This window comes from Nanorana parkeri, unplaced genomic scaffold, assembly GCF_000935625.1.
Source record: "Nanorana parkeri isolate BGI_ZX_2015 unplaced genomic scaffold, ASM93562v1 scaffold51, whole genome shotgun sequence".
Lineage (NCBI taxonomy): Eukaryota > Metazoa > Chordata > Amphibia > Anura > Dicroglossidae > Nanorana > Nanorana parkeri.
This window is the reverse complement of record NW_017306319.1, coordinates 1349562-1364664: the sequence shown is the minus strand read 5'-3', so window position 1 is coordinate 1364664 and position 15103 is coordinate 1349562. Positions and strand designations below refer to the sequence as shown.

Sequence of the window (15103 nt, the reverse complement as noted above, 5' to 3'; positions counted from 1 at the left end):
TGCATGTAGATGTTCCTGGCTGCACATATGTCATTGTTACTTTATTTCGATGGATGTTATTTTACTTCTATCCTGCCACTCCTGATTGTCTGTCTTCAAAACACATTACATAAAACCCTTAATAGCATATGCATTTGGAATATGGCTTTAGTGGTACCTCAGTTCTGTGCTAAGTCTATTAGTGGGCAAATTAATGATATAATATCATAATTAATTCATACTATTTGGAGCTATTCTGACGAATCACCTGCAGTAGAACTGGGGCATGGTTGATAATTCTATGTAGTTTTCTGCAATAGTCAGGGATTTAAATTGAAACAATGATTGCTGCTGACATTCACATTGCATTGGCAGCAGGAATTTAAGTTAAGCAAGTGAATTTATGTCAGCCCACCTTACTATTATACTTTATGTAACATATTCATTTTAAAGTAAATTGTCACTTCCATGACTATATCTAACATCTGCCCTAAAAGAGGAACTACCAACGACTTCCGGTTCCGGCGCCGGATGGACTAGCGGTGTTTTCCGTAGCTCCGTCCCCGCCACATCCCCACAGTCTAAAACGAGCCTATATTGAGCCGCACCGAGTCCCGGATAGCCGCCTCCAAGTCCCGCTAGCTATGGACAAATTCGTCGCGCGATCTCAGCCGGCCCGCCGTACGCTGTCACTACCACCTGACCCGACGGTCGCGCTGCCCGTATCGGCAGTAATGGAGGACGCTGAATTGATAGCTTGGAGGGAACTCCGGAAAATACTCCGTCTGCCCTGTGTCATCTCCCCATTGATGCCCCTCAGAACCTCCCCAGGGTTTGCGGTAGGCGCTGAATCCAATGCCTTCCGGATATGGGCAGCCGGAGGTATAGTGGTTATGGCGGATGTCTTCGACCGCCAAGGACGTCTTAAGACTTTCCGAGATCTCCAAACCCAATACCATCTGCCGGCCACCCAGAGTTAGCCATATATGCAATTGAGTCACTTTATCTCCAGTCACCTTACACTGCCCTGGCTTGAAATGGTCGATTCGCCCCTCTCATCATTGTTCTCTTCCCCCCAGATGAAGATGCCACTATCTTTCATTGCCCGGAACATAGTGACTTACATACAAGAATCATCCACTTCAGTACCGTCCCACATTGGCCGCTGGGCGGACTTTCTGGACATGTCCACTGAAGACACCATCAACATGGTGGAACAGGGCTGGCAACAAATACGGAAAGCTATTATCAATGAGTCCTGGAGGGAAATATATTTTAAAACAGTACATAGAGCATATCATGCCTTTAATATCCCCACTAGGGGCACGTCTTCCTTGTGGTTAACTTCTTGTCCAAAATGTCTCCTCCCCCTACCTGACCTCCTGCACCTACTCTGGTCCTGCCCCCGTATACAAACCTTTTGGTACGCTATAGTGTCCTTCACGAATGTGCACTCACATATGAACAGGCAGTTATCTCCAAACTTTTGCCTACTACATGCCCCCCCCTACCCGCGAACGGGAACCCCTCCTGCCCTACCCGCTGGGAACATCTCTGTCTGCTGACAGCCAAAAAGGCGATCCTGAGTAATTGGATTTCATCTGATCCCCCCTCCATGGGTACATTCCGCCCCCTGTTGCATCGCTTGTTGTTTTTGGACAAGCTGGATACAAAATTTAATCAAACACGTACTAAAACGTTTTTTGCTACCTGGACATCGTATGTTGCAGCAGAGTTTTCATTGCAACAGCTGCAAGATCTGATGTCCATTTTTAAGATGTCCAAATGGTATCTCGAGGCTAAACTAACAGGTTCCCTAGGGCCCCCTGGATGTCCTTTGACCCTTGCTCAACTATGCTCATCCGGGGTTCGCACCACCAATTTCCACCTCAAGTGTTCCTCCAGTTACACCCACGAATATCCCTCAGGGATCGAATTGGTCTTCTCCCCACAGTAACGACCCTCATGGCTATAGGGTCTGCTACCAGCTGTTATACACGTAGTTGAAGCGCAATATCCTAGCAGATTGTTTACATTTTGCGGAATTCTAGTTATTCAGTTACAGTTTAAGGATATATTCAAATGACATGCCTGGATTTCAGTCTGCGTACTGAGATATGGTCTATGTATCATAACAAGCCCTGCTTGTCGTGTAATGTTATATTTTTTGAATATACTCAATAAAAATTTGACATGCTAAAAAAAAAAGAGGAACTACCACAAGCTGCCTTCATTTACCTTTCAATCCCTTTTTATTTTTAATTTTTATTTAATTTATATTAAATTGGCAGTTCAGTGCTTTGACAGTTACATCCTATGAGGGTCCCTGTAGAGCCAAGGATTGCACTGCCCACAGATCTTCAGGGAACCCAGATTAGTGGTTGTTTTTCCTGACCTGAGAGCACCCTGCCCTAGACCTCATCATCAGCATGGTGGCCAGCACAGAGTGAAACAAATACTTCCTCTCAGCTCTGCCTCATGTGACCATGCAATATGTCAAATTTGTGGGGAAGCTTGGAAAGAATACTCTTTAGTCGATGAGTAAAGCTTTATTGATGGTAAAATCTGGGAGGGACAGGGACATGATACTCTAGAGTCACATTACCCTTATGCATGTTCCTACATGTACTGAACCAGTGAACCCTCCATGGTAAATATCTTGCTGTCTCAGGCCTGAGACCTGGGGCTCCTGCATAGAAACTTGAGGCACTTGGGAAGATGGCTGGAGATCCTGGGGAGAGACCTGAGACACCTGGGAAGATAGCTTGGTCCCATACTACGTACTCTCCATATTAAAGAATAAACACTGCATGAAAGTAACACTTTTGTTAGACATACATTTCTGAAACATATCTTGTTAGATATCCAAGGAACCTAAAAAAATGATTACTGATTCAACTCACATTTATTTATCCAAAACACAATATTAACTTTTTCCATGTAGTTGACTACAAATTGCTTTTATCTACTAATCTAATAAAAAAAGTGGAGCATTAAAATGTTATATCTGTACTGCGAGTTCAACATTTTAAGACTTGTTTTTATATATTACAGAGCCAGCTAAAACTCTTGGAAGACCAGCGGAAAATCATGTAAGACTTTCAGAACATTGGAAATGTTCACTTTATCGATGTGGACTCACAAGTACACGGCAAAGAACTTGAACTCAGATGATGATCAGGCTGACAAGTATAACTGAAAGCTGCTTAACTTCTGAAGAGAAGTATATCCGTCCCAGCAGTGTCACCTTAAAGATAATCAAATGTCATTCATAATCATGGCACTTCTCCAGCTGAAGGATAACTGTATGTAATACAGAACCCTTCTGACCACTTTGATTGTTCTGTTCATTTCCTTTGCACAATTATGGATTATTTGATAAACTCAAGGACCCCAATTTACATTTTACATGTAATGTAGAATGCTGCCATATGAACTGTCAACTGCAGACAACTATATTTCCTTCTTTTTTGTACAGTTTCTGCATGTGAAATCTATTAGTGATCACAGCATATAATCTGAACATTGCTAATTCGAAAAGAAAAGCAATAAAAGGAAAACAATCTTTTCTGAGCAAACATTAGTGGGTTGAAAAATTTGTAAAGTTCAAGAGTTCAGTCTTTGTAACTGCTGAAACCTCGACACACCCTTCTGCTCTCACAAGCCAGATCAGCAGTTAGAGAAAGGTGTAGTGTCAAAACAAATCCCTTTTGGTATTTTGCCAGTGAAAGAGAACTAAAGCAAAAGAATCCACAAGGAAATACAAGTTATGTAACGTCAACATCAAGAAGCCAAAGGACATGGAAAACTCAGTGTCTATTGCACCTTACCCTGAAAATTTGAACATAAATGACATGAAAGCAGGGACTTCTCCAAAAAGAACATGTGAGTATGGTAATGTCTCTAGTAGTGGGGTGGAGGCCAGTGGCAGCTCAGTGCACCATGTGGAGGCCAATGGTGGATACAGTCATCAGGCCAGTCCCGCTGTGCAGGCCTTGCATAACCTGCAGAGTCCAGAACAAATATCTTACAATGATACTGAGGACATATCAGTTTCTGAACCACTCAGTGAAGGTAGCATAGTGTTAAGTGGAAGCCAATGGGATATGAACAATGAATTTGAAGAAGATATTGAGGAAAGAAGTATATCTGAGTCTGTGTCAATCAGTGATAATCTGCAGGAACAACTGCAAAGACAACAGTGGGAAAACAGAAACAAGAAAGACTTTGGTAACCATGACCTAGATAAGTCTAGCTGTAATCAAGAGAGGAATATACCATCATCCTTTGAGCCCCTGGGAGAGCCAGACCTGGTGATTGAAGTGACTGGGGGACAAAGGATCAGAGCTCATAAATCCGTTTTAGCTGAGAAAAGTGACTATTTCAGAGCTCGATCTTCGAGAGACATTCTTAAGATTAAGGGTGTAAGTTACAAGACTTTACAGTTGCTTGTGGATTATATATATAGCATGAAGCTTGAGGTGAAGCAAGATAATGTAGTGGAAGTTATCAGTGGAGCAAAGTTCCTACAGATCCCTTGTGCTGTGCAGTGTGCCATGGATAGCATGAGAGCCCAAATAACGCTCAAGAATTGCTATCAAGTACTTTATATTGCTAAAAAGCAGAGACTAAATGAGCTCAAAGAGGCAGCCTACAAATTCATGAGTGACAACTTCCTTCAGGTTCTGAGAGATCCAGCAGTCTATGGCCGACTGACAGGAGCAGAGAGAGACCTGATTCTGCAGCGCAGAATGGATGGAAAGCAGTATTTGGTAGTAGCAGAAATCAATGATGCCTTTGAGCGATTGAGCAGTAGTAGTAGACCCCCAAGCCGAGAAAGCAGCAGGCCACAGAGTCCTTCATCAGTTGTTTCACTAGAGGATGATGCAACTACGTATCAGGTACAGTGCTACAATGAAAGCACAGGGCGTTGGAGATCTCTTACTAAGCTACCAGAAGAGGTAAACACTAAAGGCTGTGGGATATGTGTTCTTTATAACTATCTATTCCTTGCCGGGGGCATTAAAGGTAGTGGCCAAAAGGCAAAACTTTCTGACCAGGTCTTTTGCTATAACCCATTAACTGATTCTTGGGAAAAGATCCGACCACTCACACAGCCCCGTTCCCAGCTAAAACTTTTGGCCCTTGATGGCTATCTGTATGCTATTGGGGGTGAGTGCCTCTTTACAGTGGAAAAGTATGATCCTAGACTGGACCGTTGGAGCCCAGTTGCACCGTTACCTAAGGGTGCATTTGCTGTGGCTCATGAAGCTACAACTTGTAATGGTGAAATTTATGTATCCGGTGGGACTCTTTTCTACCGTCTTCTAAAGTATGATCCCAAGAGGAATGAATGGCAAGAGTGTCCTTATAACAATAGCCGGCGGCGCTCTGCTGGTATGGTGTCCCATAAAGGCTGCATCTACCGTTTTGATGTCAGTCGGGAACATGGTCTTAGCGTGTTCACCTACAATTCAATGGCCAGGCACTGGAGTGAAGGGGTCAACTTACGTCCTGGTCCAGGACCACCAACACCCAGTTTACCATTCCGATGCACAGTGATCGGAAGTAACATCTTCTGTATAAATCGTGCTATCACTATAAAATTACCATTGCCACCAGAGGGAAGTGGGGGAGAGATGTGGAACTGTGAGCCAGAGCTCTCCCATTCCCCAGAAGAGGCTAAGGGGGTCTTATATCCATTTGTTCTGTATTTGGCTGAAAGCAAGTCAGTCCATTAGCAGTCTAGAGTTGCATATTTATATTTCTTCATTGGCATGTTTTTAACTGTTCATTAATTAGGATGACCAAATACATACATATATGCCAAGTTCACACAGTACCACAAATCGTGCATGTCACTGTACAGTTAACATGAATAACTAAGGCATCTTTGTAAATGAAAACCAGGACATAAACTCTCGTATCAGGATAATATTGCATGTAGTAGTGATTTTACTGTGTTTAAAATGAGCCATGTGGTGGGATTTTCAACTGGAGTGAAGAAATCTATGGTAAATAATGCAAATGAATTGTGAAAAGCTGCTAAATCTTGGAATGTGCATTGAATGAACTGTAATAACTCTAACCTCCTCATACTACAGTGGTCTATACCTAAATTATACAATATGATCACTCACAGTTAGGTGTGCATGATTATACCATAGCTGGCATTATAGAGAGTAAAGTACAGCTGAGCCACACAGCATGTATTTTTCTCGCCTGACATTGAACCCTTACTAATATATGCTTTCAGTGCTTGCATTGCTGGGCTGCAAAAAATCTTCTTGCTGCTTGCAAAATGTATGCATGTAGTTTGGTGGTATTTAATTGCAGTTCAGCAGATACAAATTATTTGTGACCACACAATGAACTTTGGCTTCTTGTGTATGTAAGCCAACTGGGAATTATCTGGTGCTTGAACTGAGTAGCCTGGTCACCCCAGAACCAATGTCTTTTATTTGAGGTTTGTGGATATTCACATGTAAATCAATAGCAAAAATCTTCCAATCATGCTTCCATCTTAGCTACCGATGCAAGGCTTGTTGTATCATTTTCTAGCCATCTGTGCTGCAGTATGACTTACAGTAGCGTTTTGACTGTCTCTGCAGCAACATGGTGGGGGTCTCTATTTTATATACCCCTTAGGGATTGAATCGGAGTACAGTTATATTTTAATATTTAATTTTAAGGACTTGATTCTCCGGAGTGCTGGTAAAAGGGAGATAATGATCACACTGTTGCCTCTGAAGGTACTGTGGAGGGATCTGAAGCATGATTACACAGCTGCTTTAAAGCTAAACTCTGGGCAGTTACACATACATACTATATACATACTATATCCAGACCATTTTGTAATCTAGGTACCTATGGCAGACACCACAGCCAGGTCCTAGACATTTCTGAAGACTACACTGCAGTTAAGCAGTACAGCCTTGTCCTAGAATCAGCCCAGATTGATTGCACAATGATTGAGCAGCAACACACAGATTAAGTTATCCCTCTGCTCGTCCTTCATGTAACCAAGTTTATAGGCACCTCTGTGCAAAAAAAGAACTTGACTGGCTTAGTGGTTTCCCCCTGCCTTTCCCAGTTTGAGTGCCTATGTGCATTGGGATGTGGAGGCTGATATTAACCAAAAGGTTAATGTTCTTGCCTTAGTTCTATGTGAAAATAGATGTCAATAACTTCTTTTTTTTTTTTACATTACTGGATTAAATGCTGTTTTTTTGCCAGGAGTTCAGCATGTGAAATGTCCCTGTAAAAGACATGCATAAAATGAAAACTTAAGATAAATGTTCTAACCTCTATAGAGGGTAAATTCAGATTAATCTGGAGTTCATCAGGTTCACTTATTTTCATTATATTGATGATCTAATATTTACATGTTAGGTCACTGAATATACATAATGGCTTATTGTAGCTTTTTATATTTCTGTGTACAAATTGCTTTTTTGTCCTGGAAAATTATTGCTGCTTAGCGGTACTTAAGTCACATGTAGAGTCAAAGAGAGACGTATCTGGGTCTTGTTTGCAAATGCAGTAAGATGGAATAACTGAAATGGAAAAGCCCCCACTGTGGAAACAGTTTTACTGGAAAATCAATTATACATTCCATTACAAAGCAATTGTGCCCCTGTTTACTTAATGGGTTCGGAAAATGCATCCATGAACATACAGTATATCTTTCAAACATCACAACTGGATATTCTTTATCAAGATTATCAGTTAATAAACACTAACATTTTTCTGTTGTATTATATTACTGGAACGTTAAGGAGAATAAAATACTAGTTTTCTTATTCAAATGTACTGTGATATGCTGCTACATGTCCAAAAAATGTCAGTGTGGAAATAGCGATAGAAATAACCAGCATAGTATTACACCATATCACATTCTTCTTCTAACGTGATCCATGCTTGCACTTTCTAGAAGTAGAATTGAAAGGACAGCTGCTTGAAAATATTATTGATGGCATTTTTAGAGAAAAATTAGGCTGATTGGCCATTATTTAATACGTCAAAAGAGGTTTTGCTTTTAAAGCCCATGCTGGCAGTACATATACCGTATACGTCTGTTAAGAATATCTAATGTTAATGTTATATATTTTAGGTTATCAGTGTACAGATAGATATGGTGGCTCCATTAGTTTTTTCAGGCATTTTCCCTTTATTTTTACTAGGTGGTCCTGCCAGTAACACACTTCATGATCTAGGGTGACAATACTCACACACTGTATTGTATCTATTGAGGAGCAGTAATGACACCTTACGACATGACTACAGAACACCTCTCCCTCTCCTTTATAGCATGAGGGGATGTTCGGTAGTAAAATGATAACTGATAACAGTCATCAGAAGCAGAGAGTCCAGTATGCTATTAGCTCAGTGGATTTCTGGCAGGAGTAACGGGTATTTCATGCACCTATCAAACAGATGCAATGAAACACTTTCAAAGGTGTATATACACCAGGCCAAAAGGGATCAAATAGGAGAAGTTCATTGTTAGGGTTTACATACACTTTAAATGAACATGTTTGCTGATAAAACCACAAATATGTTATGGCGTACTGCACTTTCTAAAATGTCATTGTTAACCTACTCCACTGAATAAGTCTGATGATTTAGAAATCTGAGTAGACAATTATGTGGTTCCTGTTTTTAACGCATAAAAAAATTGATTACCTTATATTTAGAGAGCTCCAGGCTGATATGCTGTGACTATAAATGTTTATTAGCACCAGTGGACGTATCATGACAGTATAATAAGTTGTGTACATGTGCAAAGTTTAATAACCCACAGCACTCAAACACAATTTCTCTGGTAGATAGCTACGATGTGTGTAACCTCACAGTAATCACTGGGCCTCAATTACCACAGTGACTATTGATTTTGTAGTGTTAGATGAGGAAAAGTGCAATGCAAAAAGTGCTCCTTTTTCCAACAGAAAATGTTTTCCATAGTAAAAGGTAATTGTGTTCCTGCATATCCCTTAAAAACATTGTTTGGATGCTGGAGAACCTCATGTCCGATGTAGACTTTATTGGGCTTATTCAGAAAGGCAGTAAAACCATGGTGACATGCTGAGGGCAGTTACCCATTCCAACCAATCGGGTTTCTCTAGAGAGAGGAGGTGATTTTATGAGGGCCCAGTGAACTTGCTGGCTTCAAGCATCTCATAAGGTTAATGGACAATTTCCTCTGAAAGTCATCTACACCCACATAAAAAAAGGCAACAAACCTGGACCAAAATATTAAGTCAGGGGTAAAGGAGCCTATAGAGATGACCAGGTTGCAAGGTTAACTTTTAAAAATTCTGATGCAATGGTCTTCTTAGTCCTATGAATTATGGGTATTATTTTAAATATGAAGTAGTTACTTATTGTCTCCACTGTGAAGAGAGAGAATTGTGAAGGGTGTTAAAGTTGGCAGGGGAGTTTATTGCCTGTGGTGTGAGAAATATACAGCTCGGTAAAGAAGGTAGAACATGACATTCAACCTAATTATATAATTATCCTCCTTTGTTTATACAATGCCATATAACTGTTTAAAACAATTGGCAGTAAAGGTGACAGCTTGATACTACAGTGATTTCAGGTAGATAATACATTATTATTGAGAGAGTGTAGTCTTAAGTGTGTGCTTGTTATAATATTTAGTTTTTATTGTAATGAATTTAAAGGTACAATTTAGTGAAGCTCTGACATTTAGAAATGCACAGGGATCACAGAATGGGGACTGTACTTACATCCTGGTTTTAAATGTGCACATAAGATTGATCCACCCTGCATATCTATATTAATACTTGGAACCCAGTCTCTTTGCATTTCCTGTGCTGGCACCTCATAGCCCAGGGTCTGAGTTTGAGGGCCTGGAAATCCCAAGATCAATACCCAACCTATCTGGAAAAAATTGGGGTGATTTGTCAGTCAATGCTTCCCAGGATCCTACCATACTATGCACGTGTACCCGTGACCTTCCAGAAGGAAATGGTTTGCACTTCTGATCTGTTTGAGCCAAAAATTAAAAGGGAAATACACAGAACAGAATGACTGGTATATGGAGGCATGATGTAGACCCTGCCAAGAATAGCTGCAAAAAATTGTATTCAGTTGAAAGTAAGGTAAACCTGTTTAATTGCTAAGAAGCAGATAATAACTTTATTACCCAGAAAACCCCTCCTATCATCACCTATCTGAATTAGTTTTTTTTGTTGCTAGAGACTTGACATCCTAAATATCTGTATTAAGCCCTACCCACCTACCTACATCATGTTGAATAAGAGTGCCCTTAATGGCTACCGAAGTACTTCACTGAATATGGCATGTAACGGGACTTGGTCATGGTAGTGAAGTCTCTAATCGCAGAATGAAACTGAATTAGAGAAGTACACAGAGTTTTCAGGGTAATAAATCTTTTAACAGGCACCCTGTTGTACCTTCTTTAGGGCAGGACTTTCAGTATGTAAAAAGACTAACTTATTTGCTTAAAGTGAACCTGTGGTTTGCCAGGAGCAGAATAAGCACAATGGGTAAACTATGAGGCACTCAAGTCATAGCTTCCACTCAACTGTGGTCACTCCCCATTTGGCTGTGAAGGTATTGGTGATCGGCCCTGGACTGTCACATGGAGTGAGTCGCATGTTTTTCCATACCAAGAAGTACCAGGTATTTTTTTGTTCTAGGCAGCTGAATGGATCAGCGGAGGAGTGAAGTAAAGGGTAGTATATGCTGCTGTGGTGGAAGGGGTAGTTATATAATATATAGCATTGGCCAAGCCCAGGTTTGCTTTAAGGTACATTGAGTGGACTTTAGTCCAGTAGCAATATTTCTTGGATAGCTGGCAGTTCCTGCACTTCGCTATTCAGGGAATGTTTTGCTTGTTACCTGGAGTTGTTTTCTTTTCAGTTCTTTATTGAGTTGTCTTTGACTCTTGTATAAACAACACACAATCTGAAACCACAGAGAACAACGATATGTAAAAGTTTTAAGTGGCTTATTACATTCTTTTGAAATAAAATATCATCCTAGTTTATTTACAGGAATTCATTTACATGCAGTTTTGTTGCCTTTTATATAGTAAATTGACAGATTTTAGAAAGAAAAAAAAGGAAAATACTGACTGCATTTAAGCAAACCCAAGCCTTGGGAAGCTCATTTTCTGTATAAACCACAGTGTTCATTCTTGCTGGCTGCAGGCGATCCACAATTCATGCAATTTATAACTTATTGGTTCACATAAAAACCCTTCCTCCCTCTCCATAAAGTGATTAAAGCTTATAAACTGCTTCCAATGATATTTTACAACCTTAAACTTCTTGTACGGCTTTGTGTTTTCTGTTAAGAAGCTAATGAAAGTCTCTGCTTCAATATACTATGTTTTATAGTGTACACACAGCTTTTCAGAGGGCTTATAATAGTGTGTTAGACTATATTTGTTTATATCAGTAATCATCAATTGCAGGTCTACAATCCCTGTTTTCAGCACTGACACTGTGCTAATGTCTAATGTAGACCTACATCTAAACTGAATCAAGTTAAGATTAAATGTGATTGGTGCTCCAGGAAACTGCAGGAATCATCTCCCAACCTTCGTGTCACTGCTATTGCAGGATGTTAATTAACAATGTACCGGTGGAGGCAGTGTGAAGGTGTGTGTCTGCAGTCTTGTTGGTATGTACAGGATGGATTGGTGACAGTTTTAAAGAAACATTCTGCCACCATGTTTCAGCGGTTTCACTCATTCAAGCAAAGTGCAGTCATGACACCCTAATTGTTAGGATCAACCTACATTTCCCGGGTCACTATAAGGAGTGACCTTCTACCTTTATTATTGCCTGGGTAGTAAGATGTGTCTACCAGTGTAAGATGTGCCTACATTTTAGATTTAACCCACATCTACATTTTACTTAAAGTGACACTAAACTCAGAAGTTCAATCTTAAAAATGCATCCAAGTACCTTATCTATTAACAACAATGTATCTTATTTGTGTATCACTCAGCTGTTGATCCTCGAATCATCTCTGAATTTATGCCAACACTGTCCTTCCTTCTGGAGGCTACTTTTGTTCCCCATGGTCCATGTGTGTTGTAAAGTAGCCACCGCCCCAAGTTCACTCCCATGATGGACTACAATCTCACATTTAGTTTACTAGATTGTACTTAGATTGTAGTCCATCATGGGAGCTAGTTTGGAGCGGTGGCTACTTTACAACACACAGGGACCATGGGGAACAAAAGTGTCCTCCCTCCAGAAGGAAGGACAGTGTCAGCACCAATTCAGAGATGATTTGAGCATCTACATCCGAGTGATACACAAATAAGATACATTTTTGTTAATAGTTAGGGTACTTGAATGCATTTATTTTCTTGTACATTTTTTAGGAGTTTGTGAACTAGATTTAAACCGTCTGTCCTAACAAAGAGTAAAAGAGTAAGTATCTAGAAGCATTAAATGATAATGAGAGAAAGCTTGGTGGGTGCCTAGTCTTCCCATGGGGACAGACAGATGTTCCCATCACTTAGAAACTGAGAGAGAAGCTTGCATAGGCCTGCTACACAATTATATCTAAAAGGTAAGACATATTTAGAAAATAAGATATTTCAGGTATACTGTGTCCAAAAGGAACACATAACATATTGAGGGGTTTTCTCAAATTTGACTGCAACAGTGAAAACAGTTTAAAGTGCAACTGAAGCCAGAACTACATTCTTAGACTTGGAAGGAGTGGAGAGGTATACGAACCAATGTCAGCTTTTTTCATTGCTGTCTGTGTCCTCAATATAGTGATTCACCCTCTAAATCTGCTCAGGCAACCATCATCACTAGAAAAGTTGCCACCAGAACACAAATAGATGGGAAACCTTCCAATTGGGACACTAGTTCTGGTGACCCTGCTGACCACTAGGGATTTTCTCTCACTTTCCATTGTGGCTAATGGACAGGAACTAAAGGGAAATCTCCCCAATGGGACACAGATGCCAACAGGAATTATAACCCTCTCTCACTCTACCCAAATAAAAAAAAGAAAACGCCCTGGCTTCAGCTTGAATGCTTGAATGCATTTTTAAGATTCAACTTCTGAGTTTAGTGTCACTTTAACCTAATCTCATAATACTAAACCTAGTTGTAATAAAAACCTGATCTTTCATGTTGGTAAATACACCAAAATGATATTGACAAATTTCTAAAAGTACATATTTAGTTCTCGGTATATATATATATATTATGGAACAATCATTGACAAGCACTGTCATGTGTCTTTGTGTAGCCTTACCCGAGCTTGGCCTCTTTAGTAGAACCGAGAGTTCATATCTAACAACTTCATCAGTCTTTAAGCACTGGGTGTACAATGAGTTTGACAACATATAGGAAAGTTTTTCCTTTTCCCTGGTATACATGCAGTATTTTAATGTGTACGCTTTTGAAACTTAGGGCTGTAAAAGTTGGTCTGCCATGTAAATATTATTCATTTCCATTCTGCCATTCCCACAAACCTGCTATTCAACAGTCCAGTACTCTTTCTTCTTGTCATTCCATTGCAGTTTATACTAATTGAGATGGCAACAAGAGATTTGCAACATCTAGGTACAATGGCTACAGGAGAATTGAAATATGTGCTATACATGTTGCCAAGTTATGCATGCAGTAACAGGATGAATATGACTAATAATTACACAGCAGATTCAGTGGTTTGTCAGTGTTACTCCCTTTTAATAGAAACCATTCTGTATTGCTCTACAGAAATCTTTTGCTTTATGAAAGCAAAAATGTATCGTATCAATTCTTGGCACATTGAATGCTATTGCCAGGCAAAGATTTCAAGGTGGCAAGCTACCAGGAGAATGTCCAGCAAAGTCTCAATACTATGAAGACATTATGATAAAAGCAGTAGCATGAGCTATAAGAATGTAGATCAAGCGGCACATCTGGGGCTATTTATAGCACAATTGTAATTTCTCTTGAAATAGGCTGCAGATAAAACCAAACAGGCTTCGGGTGAGAAATTACAATTGGGCTTTAAAGGAAACCTGCACTGAGAGAAATATGAACTAGTATTGCCTTATTATTATTGCTCTCAAGTCAATGTCAGCTCCCCGTGCATAGTGTTTCTCCAGAATGATCCGTGCTCTATTTAGCTTCTCAGTTGTTATGGCATTTTCACACTTTCTGTTTTACTTGCAACTTACCTCCTTCAAAAAATATCAGTTGCCTTTTTTCCTCTGACTTCAATGATTTCTGAATCATTGACCTGGAACAGATTAAAAATGAGAATTTCCTGACCCGTATAGGTGTTCCAGGTCTGTGCCTCAGAGAGTATTAAACCCATTGGACTAGCCTAACAGGCTAAATGCTACGGGCAAGGAAAGGATATTGGAGGATTCCACCTTTTATCTTCTAGCGCATTTACATCTGGTGGGTTTGGATAATGGCTATACATTCTTCTTGTTCCATTATGGGCATAACCAGCCCTAATCAGAAGCTCTCATACTGTTTTCTTTATTCTGTGAAATCATACATCTATGGGTGTACTGATTAGTCTTTTGATATAGAAGTATAAGGCTTTAAGATGTTTTGGTAATGTGCACAAGTGAGTGTTATTTGATGTGTCTACTTTGTTATTCTGTGTGTAAAAACACACCAAAAAAGCCAAGTGTGTTTCTGGAACAAAACATTTAAACAATTCCAGTAGGTCTCACTTTTGCATATACTTGGTACAAAGCTAAAGAGCAATCAATCTAGTTTAAACTGGCCCGTGAAGCTGTTTATCTTCAACATTTCATTTGTAAATATACACTGTGCTGCATAGGACACAACTACCACGTACACAATAAAAGGTTCTATGTACAAAGCAAAAAGGTATTGTAAACCACATTCAAGAATGGAGAGAGTTCATAAAAGTATATCATTCATATTAACAGATCGTTTTGATATGTCCCTGACTTCTTGAACGCAGATGAGTAGCAATTGTTGGCGGACCATCAGCCAGCAGCAGGTTGTGGACCAGCAACTGAGAACACAATGATATGTGCAGTTTTTTTTAAGACATGGAGATTTATATGTTCAGTGACAACAGTGTTAAAGTGCGACTGAAGCCAAAACTGATTTTTTTTAAAGTTTTG

The 15103-nt window shown here is 39.8% G+C and overlaps 1 protein-coding gene across 1 annotated transcript; it reads left to right on the top strand.

Moving 5' to 3' along the window:
- The first annotated feature begins 3501 nt into the window (after positions 1 to 3501).
- Positions 3502 to 6050, top strand: KBTBD11 (kelch repeat and BTB domain containing 11). The gene has a single exon (XM_018574965.1). The coding sequence runs from the start codon at positions 3780 to 3782 to the stop codon at positions 5718 to 5720; it is 1941 nt and encodes a 646-aa protein (XP_018430467.1). The 5' UTR covers positions 3502 to 3779; the 3' UTR covers positions 5721 to 6050.
- The last annotated feature ends 9053 nt before the right edge of the window (positions 6051 to 15103 follow it).